Below are 14,142 nucleotides of genomic sequence, written 5' to 3'. Positions count from 1 at the left end.
CAAACTTCTTCGTCTTTGTATAAAAATGAAATTCAAACATTTCATAAGGCTGAGGAACGTGGATGCGTTATGCAAAATATATATATTGATTTCATGTAGATTAAAAATATCATAGAGTTTAATAAAATCGCACTATACAAATTTTGCAATCTTTATAATAAACAATTAAAATATAAAATTAGATATTGACGAATACAAGTTTTCCATCTTGGTACTTAAAGAGTTCTCTAATTCCCTTGACTTGCAAAACGAGGACGTGTCTGTCAGGAAGAGGTTTAACATTCTCAATTTTGTGGTCGCAGTTGTAAGCACCCAACATTGTTCCATTTAATGAAAGGCAGCAGAGTTGTGTAGATCCCCAGACCCACAGTGTCTGATCTGAATCAAAAGCAAGGCCACAAATAGGGAACATCACAGAGACTTTCCTTATGAAGTAACCTCTTGCGAAATTCCAGAACAAAACTTGATCCAAATGTGCTGAAGCAGCCAAATAAAGTTGTGAACAAAGAGCTGTTATTGATGGTGATTCACACAAAGGTAAACTAGAAACAGGTGTCAAAGAAACAACATTTTCATTGTTGTAGTTCACCAAATAAACAGTGACAATTCCGTAATTGAAATCAGCAGAAATATAATCATAATCATCAGAAATACTCAAATGTTGTAAAGCAATAAATTCTGGAAATTGCAAAGTGGTCACTTCACTTGAATCATAATTAGAAGTTATATTCATTATTGAAGAGTTTTTGTTGCAAATTATCATTCCATTCTTTGTTTTGACCTTGTATTTCTTCATTTTCGTTATTTCTATATCATTTATATATTTCTTTTCGTAACAAGAAATTCTTGGTTTAACTTTAACATTCATTTCCTTGCAAAAGTTAATGATTTCATTTTCATCTATTAAATATTTCTTATCTTGAGACATTTCTGGTATCAAATACTTTGTTGAAGGATACTTCGTTTGAGAATTCATCAAAATATTGTCATAATTGATGTCAAACAAAAATCTGACAGAATAAATTTTTCTTTCTGACCAAAGAGAAGAAGATTCAGAAACAGACTTAGTTTTGTTGATAAAACTTGGTGAAACTTTCTTTGTCAAATAGTTCTTTCCGCTATTGATTGTTTCAATAAATGTCTTTGGTAAACCAGTTTGTGTATTGAAATTAAATTTGAGACAAGAAGAATTCAATCTAAACAAAACAATCGAACTTTTTGTTGTCATATATTCGATGACATCGTAAGGATTAAATATCAAAACAGGATGGCCACAAAATGATGTGAATTGGCCGTATTGACCATTTGCAAGTTTCTCAACAAAATCGTTGTCTAACTCAGACAAATAAATTCCAGAATTCTCATATTTGCTGCCAAACAAAATTAAAATTGCTGGTGAAAACATGAAAAGTGTCACGTTCATTGATTCAATCAAACCGTCAACGGTTCCTTTGAAATTTCCGAATTTGAAGAATCTCTTCAAGAATGAGCTAAAAAGAACAGCATTGTTCTGATGAACCCAACTTGTGAACTTAGAAATGTCGAGATTTTCAATTTTTGGAAGAAATGTTGTGTTTTCATTTTTAATACCTTCGTCAATGAAAACATTATATGAAATCAATGAATCACCTTCTGTTTGTGATTCTAATTTCAGGTATCTATGCAGAACAAGTGATGAATTAAATGGTTTGACTAAAAATGATTCTGAAAAATTGTCATTTTCTGTCAAAGGCAAAGCTTGATATTCGTTTTGCCAAACAGATACAATGAAACACTCTGTTTGTCTGAAACTTGTGAATATTATGTAATCGAATAGTTTCTGGATAAGTGGAAATGCCAATTTGGAATAACACAAAACAACAGAATTTGCTGAGAAAATCAAATTTTGAATTTGAACAGCAATTCTTTCGAAACTTTGTATTTCTGATCCAACTGTCTTCACTTTCAAATCATCTTGTAATGCTTTCTCCATTTCATTAAGAAGTTCTGAATTGTTTTCAGATAAGTTTTCTAAACTATATTTTGAGAATTTGTTTGAAAAGAAAGATTTGAAACTTTCCTTTTGTGTAATTTGAGGTAAGAAAGATGATAATTCATTTTGCATTAATACGGCATACAGACAAGATAATAAAATAATGTTTTTGTTTGTTTCTTTGTACAAATCCATTAAGATTTCCATTGCTTTGGATGTACTTATAAATGGAAGAACTCTCAAAGGAATGATCTCAATCAAATTATCTTTAATTATTTCACTGCTCAATTTACATATCTTCAGTATCAAATTAACAAATTCATCCTTATCAAATTTCTTTCTTTCACTAACTTTCTCTTCACTTGTTTCATTTTGGATTTCTTCTTGAGTTTGATTTTGATTTTCTTTTTGTTTTTCTTCTACTAATTGATTCTCTTTTTCTTGATTTGTTATGTTATTAAGCTTTTCTTTTACTTCGTTTTGTTTTTCGTTATCAATTAGATTTTCACTTTCTTTATTTGTTTCATCAACATTCTTTTCTCCTGTCTGATCCTCTTGAATTGGTTCATTTGATATTTCTTCTTTTGTTTCATTTTGATTTTCATTTGCTAGATCAATATTTTCTTCTTGTTTTTCTTCTGTATTAATTTCTTCAGTTGTTTCATTATTCTTTTCTTCATTGTTTGGATTTTCTTTTTCTTCATCAATAATCTTTTCTTTGTTTTCAGGTTGATTCTCTTCTTCTTTTTGTTTGATTAAAGTGAAATCCTTGTCATTAAGAATGTTAAACAAAGAAGAAGCAATGATATCTAAAGATAAACCTTGGAAAGAAAGTCCGGATTCATTCAAAAATCTTGAATAAGAATAAGCAGCGAAATCAGAGAAACAAAATGGTTCAAATCCAATACAGAATGAAACAATTTGTCCACATAAAGCTGATTCTTTGTTCTTTTCAGCAATTTTAGAAATGAAATCTAGGTAGCTAATTTCTTTCAAGAAACCATAAATTTCTTCATTCGGAATCTGAAAATTTAAATCAGTTTTAACATTACTTTCATTCAAAGATTTCTTGAAAAGATCTAAATAATTCGAAATAGGATGGTAAGACTTCAAAGGAGTCTTACCAAACTCTCTTTTGTTCAAAAATTCTCCTTTAAATGAATCTTCAATTGAAAAAGTGTCAAAAATTGAAGAAGAAATTGTATTGAAATCTTCTTCTGACAAACCGCTGAAATTAACCGTCATCGATTGAATTTGTGCGGAAACTTCTTTTTCTTTCTTTGTATTCAACAACGCGAAAGTCATTGATGCAATGAAACAAATCAAAAATATATTATTTCTGTTTGAAAACAACGATGAATTTGTTTCAACAGTTTTTGAAAGAACTTTAAAACCGTTAGAAACCGCTTCCAACAACGGTTTTTGTATGTTTTGATTTGTTATTCTCGAAAACAACAAAGCAGAGAAATTGATCATTTGTACACTCAACAAGTAGCAAAAACAATTTTCGTAAACAATTGAAAAATCTTGAGTTAAATCAATGATTAAATCATCACAAATTGTTGACCACGCGTGATAAAAGAAAACTAAATTACCAATAAATTTCGGCGAAATTGGAGAAAGTGAAATATTAAATTTGTCACTTTTCATAGTTCTCAATTTTTGTAATAATTCAATTCCTTTGCAAGATTTTCTATCATTATTTGTAGAAGTAATAAATGAAGACAAGAAATTTGGGGGTACAATGTCAGCTGCCAAATCATCATACATTGACAAATTAAAGAATAAATTCAAGCTGAAAACAGAATAGAATTTGATTTTCAAATTTTCGGGTTCATAGTTAATTAAGGTTAAAAGTGACAAAATGGCTTTTTTATCTGCATTTATAAAAGCCATTTTAATTAAATATTCAGAGAATTTTGCAAAATTTTGTTCGTTTTCTATCATTGTCATTTGTCTGAGTAAAAATGGAATCCAATTTTGTGGTGAAATAAATTCTTTCAAAGTGGTTGTCAAAACCGTAAATAACCGTTTCATTAACTTCAATTTTTCTTCTTCTTTCAAAATGAACCATAATTCTGCATCTAAAAACATTGATCTCATTACATCTGACATTTTGTCAGGTGTCAAATTTTCTGTCAGAAAATCAATGATAAAATCATAAACGTCTTCAGTTAAATACTTCGCATTCTTAAGATATATTATAAGATAATACCAAAACTGTTCGTTTTTGAATCCACTTTGTTTAAAAAGTGTCAAAATTGAGAGAACATTAAATGTCAAATTTTCTGGGGTTTCCGATTTTTGTAATCTGTCAAAAACTTTTGACAAAAACAGAGGATAATCAAGGTAAGAAGACAAAGGTCTAGATTCAACCAAAATTACAGAATTTCCCAGGATAAATTTATTTTTCAAAAGATTTGAAGATTTTGATGAAAAATAAATCAAATTTTCGAATTGATTTAATTCGAAATTACTTGGTCCTTTGTCTCTTACTTGTTTGATGTGAGAAACATCTTGGAACAATGATTCATAGATCCTTATATTTGCAGCAATTTTGAATGTTGTTGGATTATTTTGTTCATTATCTCCGAAATAAATTTTTGAGAACAATTCATCTTTTTCAAATTTGTATTCTGTGTCGTCAACAATGACATTAACCATTTCGGAGAACATCCAACCACTAGAGCTAATAAAGACGAAATGCCAATCATCAGTTTTCTGAAATGTCTGATTTCGCTCGTTATTTCCCCATTTTATTGTCAAAACATTCATTTGACACGAAATCAAGACATCATTCGCTTTAAATATCACGAACTGAGAAGGATATTTATGCGATGTCTTGAACCAAAATGAAATTCCTAAGAAAGGAATGTCCATTTCAATAAATGAATTGTGGCAGGGTAAAAATTCAAAGAAAGGGAAATTTTGATTTGAATTTACATTCGATGTCAATTTAAACAAATCGTAATTCTCTACTAAAGAAATACTTGTTTTGAGATTGACACTTATATTGCAAATTCTATCCAAATTAGGTAATTCTTTTCCTATCATTTTATAAACAGGAAAAGAATATAAAGCTTCATTTATCAAATCAATTTCTTCTTCAGTTTGTAAAGGATAATCCAAGAAAGGTAAGAAAACAGGTAATCTTATAGGACTAGTTCTTTTTATGTCGTAAATCAGTTTCCTGTAACATGATTTCGACAATCTAAAGAACCTGTGATTGCTTGGCAAATTCATAATTGATTCATTCAATAAATGGTTGAAAGGATGATTAGACATCGCAATCAACATGTCGGTGATGTTCTCGTCTGGTAGATCTTCACGTTCAAACACGTGTTTAAGAACAGAAAGTCCTCCAAATGACAAAAAAATTGAAACATTGTCACTTGAAATTTTGAAGAAATTTGCCAATGACGAAAAAAGTGGCAAAGAAAAGTGTGTCATCAATTTTACTGAGAAAAGTTTGATCTTGTCGTTGTTAAAGTTGATTGACAACAAGTTACTGATCAATGTAACGAATTTGTCAATTGATGAAAAATTTGATGACAAAGAATATATGAATCCAAGCAAAGAAAGCTGTTTTTCGGGTGTAACGGTGTAGAACTTGAGAAATAGATCAAAAATTGCTTGGTTTTCCGATAATAATTTCGAAATATTATATTTCGCATTTTGATTAACGAAAAAGTCTTCAAATTGTGAGTTGTTTTCGGGTGTAATGATGATAAGATTTGAATTCAATGCATTGGATATGACTGGTTCGATTTCTTTGTTCTTTTGGACAAAATTATCTGACAAAAAGAAGGAAAGAATGATTTCTGTTGTGTGATCGTATTTTCTATTGACTAATGATGATATAACATTGATTATTTCTGGTAATTCAATTAATTCTTTGCTTGTAAATAATGAATCAAAATGTATTGAGTTGTCTAATGCTGATAGATCAATGCTTGTGTCGCTAATGATATCAGCAATTGTATGTAATAGGAAAACAGTGCTTTTATCTGTTTTTTCTCTTAAAATTGTCGAAATGAAATCCGAAACAACGATATTTGGTAAGTGTTTCATATTTTCTGTATATGATTTAAGTAATGATTTGAAAAATAAATGTGTAGACTTCGAAGGATTTGATTTTAACGCTTGATATAAAATATTAATTCCATCCATTTGTTCAAACTTCTTAAAAATAGATGGATTCTTAGTAGATGCCTTTTCTATCCAGGATGCAATAAACTTTGATGTATTTCCAATTGTATTTACGGTAAATTTATTTTGTTTAACGTTATTCAATACGATTTGCATGATGTTAATGATCTTTGGTAATTGCAATGTCGGAAAATTTACAACTCTGGAGAAAACTTCAATGAAAGATGAAAACGCTGTGATTTGTGATTCATCTGTCATCATTTTCTCAACAAAATCAGGGAAATATGGTGCAAAAAAGAATGATTTCACAAATGTTGGAAACATGCATAGTGTACTTAGAAATGAAAGCTGAGAATGTAATTCAATTTCATCTTTGATGTTATCAAGTATCATTGATACGATTATCTTGTAATTTGGAGAATCTGGGAGGTCGTTATTAAAAGATCCAATGATAATTAAAGCTTGGAATATTTTGCCAAGGGTATAACTATCATTTGGAATAAATGAAAATAATTCTAAGATTGTTTCAGCAAATTTCCATGCTTCTTTTGTAAATTTCTTATGTTTTCGTGTCATTTCGATATCAATTCCACAAACGAAAGGAAATTCTTTCACCAAACCTAGTGCATTATGTACTAGAGCTTGATTCTTTTTGCTTTTATTGATGATCTTCATCTTAACGATGAAGGGTTCAACAATATTCATCTATGAAATTTCAAAAATCTGAAAATATCTGAATTTATGAAAATTAAGATCAATCAATTCAGCAACTGCCAGATTTGTTAATATTGTAGCTATAGAATCAGAGAAAAAAATGAATGGATCTTCTATCTTCAAGGGGAAGATAAGATTGGAAATCCAAGAAGTCAATATCACATTAAATAAACATGTATTTCATTGGTAAATAGAATAGTGAATAGTCACCTTTCATAATAGAAGGAAATAGATTTTTGATTTTTAAAAATAGAATCTGAAAGGTATTATCCTTTGATAACATCTAATTTATGGATAAATTACAAGATTCTTTGAGCTAAATGACATATAAATAGGATCAAAATTGTCAAGTTCTTAGAGGATATTCTAGAGAACAGTGAATTACTAAGTAAATCGATCTATATTATGAATCGTATTAAGAGTAACATGATTCATGATTTAGAGAGGTATAAAAATGAAGAGAAAGTTTTGGACAGATAGATTTTATTTTTAAAATGAAAATAAAACAACTAATCAAACATCTATTGGTAATAGCAATTAGAGTTCCCGATTAACCTAATTAAAAGGGAGCTCAATTGATGGCAGATTTCCTCTCTTGATGATAGAGAAAGCTGCTGGAATGTGGTTATCAAACTTATGAAGGTTCAAAGGTGGTGGCATTACTAAAGGCTCGAATTCAGCATCAGGAGCTGGAGATTGGGATTTTGGCTGTACTTTTGGTTCCATAAGAAGAACGGCTTTCCTTGGTTCTGTCTTATATCTTCTTCTTTGTTGTTTTGCAACGGAATTCTTGTTTGTTTTGATCTTAATAGGTTCTGTTAGGTTTGGCTTAAATTGTTTTGTCTGGACTTTAAACTGTCTTTCCCTAAAAGCATCAGAATAGCAGAGCTGGTATGAGTAAAGAAGCTCTTCAGCATCATAGGGATAGGCTACTTCTTGCATTTGGAAGAAAAATAAATCCTCAAAAAATTGAATGAAGAATCTGTCAATACGATATAAATTGACCTAGGTAGTCTAAAATTGGCCTAAACCGTTTTAAATGTATTGAAGTTGAACCTTTTTTGGTAGATCGGGAGGAATTATAACATACATTCATTCTATCCTGACATATTGAAAATAAAATCTGACATTATAGAAAATGAAAAATGGCTATTAAGGTTTAATAAGGGTTTCGTTTTGCTAAAATTGTCACTTTTATAGCATATTTGTTTTTGGATGTTTTGCGAAACCAAAAAAAAAAAAAACTATGATATACAATGTGTGTGTAAAGAAAATACTTTATTTACTAGTTAAAAAATCATTTGGTATTGATCAAGTTTTTTTTTCTGGATAAGATATTATATGGATAATTGGATAGAAAATACAATTATATAATCTTGTACCTGGTTTAATTAAGCTAATTGTCATCAGAAACTTGTAATTTTTATGAATTTCAGATTTTCTTTTCATTACTGCTTTTCTTAATAGGTCAAGTTCTTATTTACGTTATAAAGTATGATATTTACAAATATCAAGTTATCGTGTTTTTTGAGAAATTATGAGAAACAAACAAAAATGAAAAAGATAGGAATAGCAATGAATAGTGATGTGGGTATAGAAAATGTAAGAGATATGAATGCAAAGCAATCAGTATTTAGGACATTGACCATAGATTTCGAAAAAAAATGCTGCATATTGAGCGAAAACTATGATTATATTATAAGGCTGTCATTTAAAGCATAATGAAACTATTCCCTTTTCATTTTAATCGAATAAGATAGTAAAGATTTTTGAATTAGCTAGAAACTGATGAGATGTTTTCACAAATCAGATTTTTAATCTCTATAATGCATAATTCACTCAATATCTCAATTTTGATATTGCGAGATATTTTTGCTATCGGTTTCGCAATTTTGACACAATAGCAAGAGGGTTCTATAAGCATTATTATCAACGTAGAATCTGAATATCATATCAGAAAATGTCGCAAATCTGACATTTACCCGACCAAATAGCAAAAATAATTGAATACTTTTCGCAAAAACTTTAAAAATCGAGAAAAATATGAAATATAGATATTAAAGAGACTTTTTATATAATATTCATAAAGATTTTCCAAAAATATGATACCGCAAAATTAAAAAAGTGACGTCTTGAGTGGAGTCAAAGGTCGAAATTGCTAGCTAAATGTTTTTTAGCGAAATTGCGTATTGTACGTTTTTTCGCAAAACGAAACCCTTAGGTTTAATGAAAAAGAACCAAAATCTTGATAAATTAAGGGTGGCTTCCGACCAAATTGTCACTTTTTAGCCCAAGTGAGAAAATTTTGTAATTTATAACCAAGTTTTTTAAAATCTATATTTAATAAAGATTCTATTTTTCTTATTAAATTTCAAAAATGAGGGGGTTCGGAATCGTCCACAAATTGCCGAAAGGGTTTTTGCCAGTTTTGAATCCGCTTATTTTTATCGACCAAAATTATAATAAATATAATTTTCGATAAGTATTCTGCCCAAATGATTCTTCAAAAAATTATTTTTTGGATTTTATTCCGTAAAAAACTTTACAGAAAACGCCTAGAAAATTTCGAATTTTCCCTAGAAAATTCAGTGCAGGTCGATTTAAGAGATTTTTCAAAAATAATCATATCAGTAAAAAAAAAAAAAAAAAAAAAAAAGGTAGTGGGGCTTCCAGGCACTTCGTGCCCTCTAGCCCCGAAGATGTTTAGTATAAATGAAGTTTTTATTCGGAAAATTGTTAGTCTTCTGGGTCGAAAACATTATATAATGTGTCGCTTTTCACAAATTATATATATGTTTTCATGTTTTGTCACTTTTCTGTCACTTTTCGGGTAAAAACATTTTTATTATTATATATAAATGAATTTTACAAAACCACCGTTACCGTTCTTTGGAAATAAGAGTAGATGTAAAGATATTATATTGAGAGAACTTAAGAAACTACCGAATGGTCTAACATTTGTAGATTTGTTCGGTGGAAGTTTCTATATATCCCATTTGTGCCATACAATATTCCCAGACTCAAAGATTATATGCAATGACTTCGACAACTATATGGACCGTCTCAAACATATTCCAGACACAAACAATATATTGAAAGAGTTAAAAGAAAAGATTCAGATAGGTAAGATGGAACGTATACCATTAGATAAGAAAAATATTGTGAGAGAGGTTTTGAAAAAAGCAGAATATATAGACTGGGATAGTATATCTGCTAGACTATTATATAGTGGTGCTATAAGAGTTCATGACATTGAAACACTTATGTCAAAAGTTTTATATCTTAACTATACAAATGTTTTCAAAGAGGACATAGAAAAATATATTGAGGGTATAGAGTTTGTGAGATGTCATTGGACAGAGTTGTATGAAAAATATAAAAACAAGGAAAATGTTTTCTTTATAGTGGACCCGCCGTTCTATAACACATGGGATTTTCAATACCAAGTAGACTGGACTTTGAGAGACTCTTTAGAAACTTTAGACGTTTTACATAACCATCCATGCTTTTACTTTACATCCGATAAAAGTGGTTTGGAAACCGTTATGAGATGGTTAGAGGACATACATGACTATGAGTTTATATATGACAAGATAGAATATGAGAGAGGTCCTATAAACTGGAGAAAGTGTCACAATAAAGAAATTTTATTAGTAAGTAAATGTGGTTTGAAATAGGACTACTTGTTTTAGGTTTTTTCCATTGTGTCATTTATTTCTTTGACGTGGCAGAAAGATATAGAGAATATGAAGATGAACCAATGCCTGCAAATGTTCAGTATATGTACTCGTAAGAGATATTTTTATCTAATATTAAATGGACGCACAGAACTTAGCGAATGCACAGCAACCTGGACAACCAAATCCAGAGAATATTCCAAATGAAGTTAGAATACAAACTGCAATGGCAAACTATGGTCAAGTGCCAACAGATGTACAAATGCAAACTGCCATGTCAAATGACGCTGCGTTAGGTTTGCCACCATGGTATGCAAATATGAGATGGAAAGAGTTTTATACAAACCCTGAAGTGGGATATAAACAACTTTATGCAGATGACGCGAACACAGGAGTTGACCCAGAATATGTTTTCTACCAGAGGAGAAACAGAATGTATGAGCTCCAGTTAAAGAATGCTATGGAACTCAACAGGAAACGTAAGAGACTAGGCGGACATTAGATTTTTACATATAGTAAAATGGGTTTCTTCAGTAAGATAGGAAACTTCTTTCGAAATGTTGGAAGAGGTATATGGAATGGAATAAAATCTGTCGGAAGAGGAATTTGGAACGGAGTCAAAAATATTGGTAAAAGAGTAGGTCAGTTTGTTGGTATTATACCTAAAGACCCTGAACCAGAAGAACAAGCTCCTGTTATACAACAGCCTGAACCTGCACCACAGTCTAGTTGGCAACCAAATCCAACACCTCAACCGTATTAAAAAATTATATTTTTACCGTTCGATAGTAGTTGTATATGAAACTAAGTTCTAAGTAAAACGCATGGTATAATGGAACTATTCTCTTTCTTCCATCTGTTGTAAACCATACTTGAAAGTCTGAAATACTTCCACTTGGTGGTTCATATAGCTTTGTAGGTTTTTCGTAAAAGTCATTTGCCAAGCATAAGAAAGAGTTTTGAGCGCCAGAAAATGAAGCATGAACAATAATAGCAGCTGGGTCGAAAACATCTTTAAATAAATATGGTTCATCTCTTGCATATCGACTGTAAATATTTGCTAAAGGAAGTTTGACTTTCTGATTTAACATTCTTTGCAAATAATACCATGACATTGCAGTGAATTCTGTATATATTTGTTCGTCTTTCTTTGGATTGTCTTCGTAGATTTGAAATGACACTTGTGAATTTTGTTTGTCATATACAATTCTCACATAAAGTGTGCTCTCGGTATTTGCATATTCATCAGCATATTTTGCATAACATGAATTTATTTTATCTTCTATATTTTTTAACGCAGTCTGTAGAGAAGATGAAAGGTCAACTTGTATTAGCTCAATTTCTTCCCACATTTTTCGTTTCCCTTCAGATATATAATCTATATGAAACCTTACAATAAATGGAAAACTTTTATCTTCTACAGACACAAACTTCATTCTACGAAAGCCAATAGCTTTTGTGACAGATGGGTCTCTTAGCCATCTTAATGGGTAGTCAAAACGATAGCCTTCATGCTTTACGGTCTCTGTCTCAAACTTTTGACCGACATTAGTAAAAAGTTCATCTAATGGTTTAGTTGTAGCAACTCTTGAATTTTCTTTTTCTATTGGAAGCATATTTTATCTAGAATAAAAATGTCAAATGAAACAGCGTCTATGAGAGAAATACAACACAACCGACAACTCATTATGCAAGCTCTAAATAAGAACACAACAAACTTTTCAAACTATTCTAAGATATCTGAGTCATTGAAGGAAGGAAACTTAAAACTGACATTAAACCCAATGACAGATGAGTTTCTGTTTCAAGACAATAAGAACCATACTGTCTGTATAAATCCAACAAAAGGAACTTTAAACGAGAAACCTATAAATGAACTTCTTTTGAAAGCAGATGTTGACAACAAAGCTGACAAAGAATATGTAGACGATGCAATAGCAAAAGAAGAAGAAAGAGCTAACAATGCTTATGCAACAAAAGAACATACTCATCCTGAACTAGCAGACAAAACATATGTTGACAATAAAATGTCAAGTGAAGTGACAAGAGCTGAAAACGAATATTCTAAAAAGACTCATACACATTCTATATCTGAAATAACAGACTTACAAGAAACCTTAAACAGGAAAAGTGCCGTTGGACATACACATACCATTGCAAATATTACAAACTTACAAGAAACCTTAAACAGGAAAAGTGCCGTTGGACATACACATTCTATATCTGAAATAACAAACTTACAAGAAACCTTAAACAGGAAAAGTGCCGTTGGACATACACATTCTATATCTGAAATAACAGACTTAAACGTTAGCCTTGAAAAGAAAGCAGACAAGAACCATACACATACAAGTTTTACAACTGTTGCTATAGAAAGTATTGAAGGAACGGTTGAAGAAACTGGTGGGGATGCAATATATTGTAAACCTCCTAACTTTCCACAAGGTTTAACATCGGATGACGACATAACGACGATGAGAAACATTAGATGTAAAGATGTTTATGTCATGAAGGATGAACATAATATTAAATTCACTGCTCAAGATTTATATGACAAGAAAGCAGACAAAACAGAGCTTCAAACATTAAAGACAGAAATGCTTCAAACATTATATCCTATAGGCTCTATTTATACGTCAATGAACTCTACCAGACCAGAAGTAGTACTTGGTTTTGGAACTTGGACTCAAATAGTCGACAGGTTTTTGTATTGTGCAAACTCTTCAAAGGAAACAGGTGGAAGTAAAACGATTTCAGGTGAAAATTTACCTGCACACAGTCATTACATAGATTTAAGTACATCTCAAGCAGGTTGGCATAAGCATAGATATTGGGATTGGCACAGCTTGACAAAAGGTAAAGGATATGATGTTAAAGACAACGTTAAGTTTGCTATAGATTGTTACTGGAGTAACACTGAGGGAGGAGGAAACCATACACATAACGTTTCAGGATATACGCAAACAACGGGACAAAGTAAAGAATACATGCCACCTTACATGACAGTTTACGCATGGTATAGAATTGCTTAGTCGTCATTTTCAACTTCTTTAGCATATTCGTCAGGAGTTGTCTTATATTTGTTAGGAACTGTCTTTGAAAGTATACCACCTTGAACTTTGACAAGTTTGAAACGAGGTCTGACAATAGTAGTTTTATCTTCTGCTTGCAGTCTGTACATTTTGCCATGTTTGCCTAAAACTTCATAATATTCTCTTGTATACTTTCTTCTATTTTTACGAACACGAATGTGAGTACCTGTCGGGTTCCCATTGTTGTCATAGTCAATAGTATTTTCATATGGGTCGCGTTTAGGTATTTCTATTTTTACTTTGTCACCTTTCTGAAGTTTGAAGCCGGCATTCTTTCTTGTTTGTCTCTTTTGACTAAATTATTAAATATATAGTCTTTCTCTAAGTCGGGGTTGTTTTTCATTTCTTCGGGGGAGTGGTTTCCCAAACCTTTTTGTTTACGGCTATTGTAAATATTTAAAACTTGTCTCATCTTTGCCATGGAGAAGTGTCTATATTTGTCGTCATATGACATTTCATTTGCTTCACCACCTTGTGGTTGGTTTAAGTCTCTTAAGATTTTTATACAACTGTCAATGACACCAAGAGCAGAATGGTT

The 14,142-nt window shown here is 30.8% G+C and overlaps 7 protein-coding genes across 7 annotated transcripts, besides 1 other annotated feature; 4 read left to right on the top strand and 3 right to left on the bottom strand.

The window, feature by feature from the left end:
- Positions 1–128: 128 nt before the first annotated feature.
- TVAGG3_0519630 (32 kDa heat shock protein-related family) lies at positions 129–6,959 on the bottom strand (the record flags this gene model as incomplete). Its single annotated transcript, XM_001325629.1, has 1 exon — positions 179–6,826. The coding sequence occupies one exon, from the start codon at positions 6,824–6,826 to the stop codon at positions 179–181; it is 6,648 nt and encodes a 2,215-aa protein (XP_001325664.1).
- Positions 6,960–7,033: 74 nt separating this feature from the next.
- Positions 7,034–7,788, bottom strand: TVAGG3_0519620 (uncharacterized protein; the record flags this gene model as incomplete). Its single annotated transcript, XM_001325630.1, has 1 exon — positions 7,391–7,777. The coding sequence occupies one exon, from the start codon at positions 7,775–7,777 to the stop codon at positions 7,391–7,393; it is 387 nt and encodes a 128-aa protein (XP_001325665.1).
- Positions 7,789–9,467: 1,679 nt separating this feature from the next.
- Positions 9,468–14,142: part of a mobile genetic element that runs on past the window's edge.
- Positions 9,694–10,172, top strand: TVAGG3_0519610 (phage tail repeat-like family; the record flags this gene model as incomplete). Its single annotated transcript, XM_051237188.1, has 1 exon — positions 9,694–10,172. A coding segment is annotated over one exon (479 nt), but the record flags the coding sequence as incomplete, so codon positions are not given.
- On the top strand, positions 10,652–11,014 carry TVAGG3_0519600 (uncharacterized protein; the record flags this gene model as incomplete). Its single annotated transcript, XM_001325631.1, has 1 exon — positions 10,652–11,014. The coding sequence occupies one exon, from the start codon at positions 10,652–10,654 to the stop codon at positions 11,012–11,014; it is 363 nt and encodes a 120-aa protein (XP_001325666.1).
- TVAGG3_0519590 (serine threonine-protein phosphatase family) lies at positions 11,033–11,275 on the top strand (the record flags this gene model as incomplete). Its single annotated transcript, XM_001325632.1, has 1 exon — positions 11,033–11,275. The coding sequence occupies one exon, from the start codon at positions 11,033–11,035 to the stop codon at positions 11,273–11,275; it is 243 nt and encodes an 80-aa protein (XP_001325667.1).
- Positions 11,280–12,128, bottom strand: TVAGG3_0519580 (uncharacterized protein; the record flags this gene model as incomplete). Its single annotated transcript, XM_001325633.1, has 1 exon — positions 11,280–12,128. One exon carries the CDS (start codon positions 12,126–12,128, stop codon positions 11,280–11,282), a length of 849 nt encoding a protein of 282 aa, XP_001325668.1.
- Positions 12,147–13,544, top strand: TVAGG3_0519570 (phage tail repeat-like family; the record flags this gene model as incomplete). The annotated part of the gene is made up of 1 exon (XM_001325634.1): positions 12,147–13,544. The coding sequence occupies one exon, from the start codon at positions 12,147–12,149 to the stop codon at positions 13,542–13,544; it is 1,398 nt and encodes a 465-aa protein (XP_001325669.1).

The sequence above is a fragment of the Trichomonas vaginalis genome, chromosome II, assembly GCF_026262505.1.
Source record: "Trichomonas vaginalis G3 chromosome II, whole genome shotgun sequence".
Classification (NCBI taxonomy): Eukaryota; Parabasalia; order Trichomonadida; family Trichomonadidae; genus Trichomonas; species Trichomonas vaginalis.
Note: the sequence above shows the minus strand (reverse complement) of the source record. Positions and strands in the feature narration are given on the sequence as shown.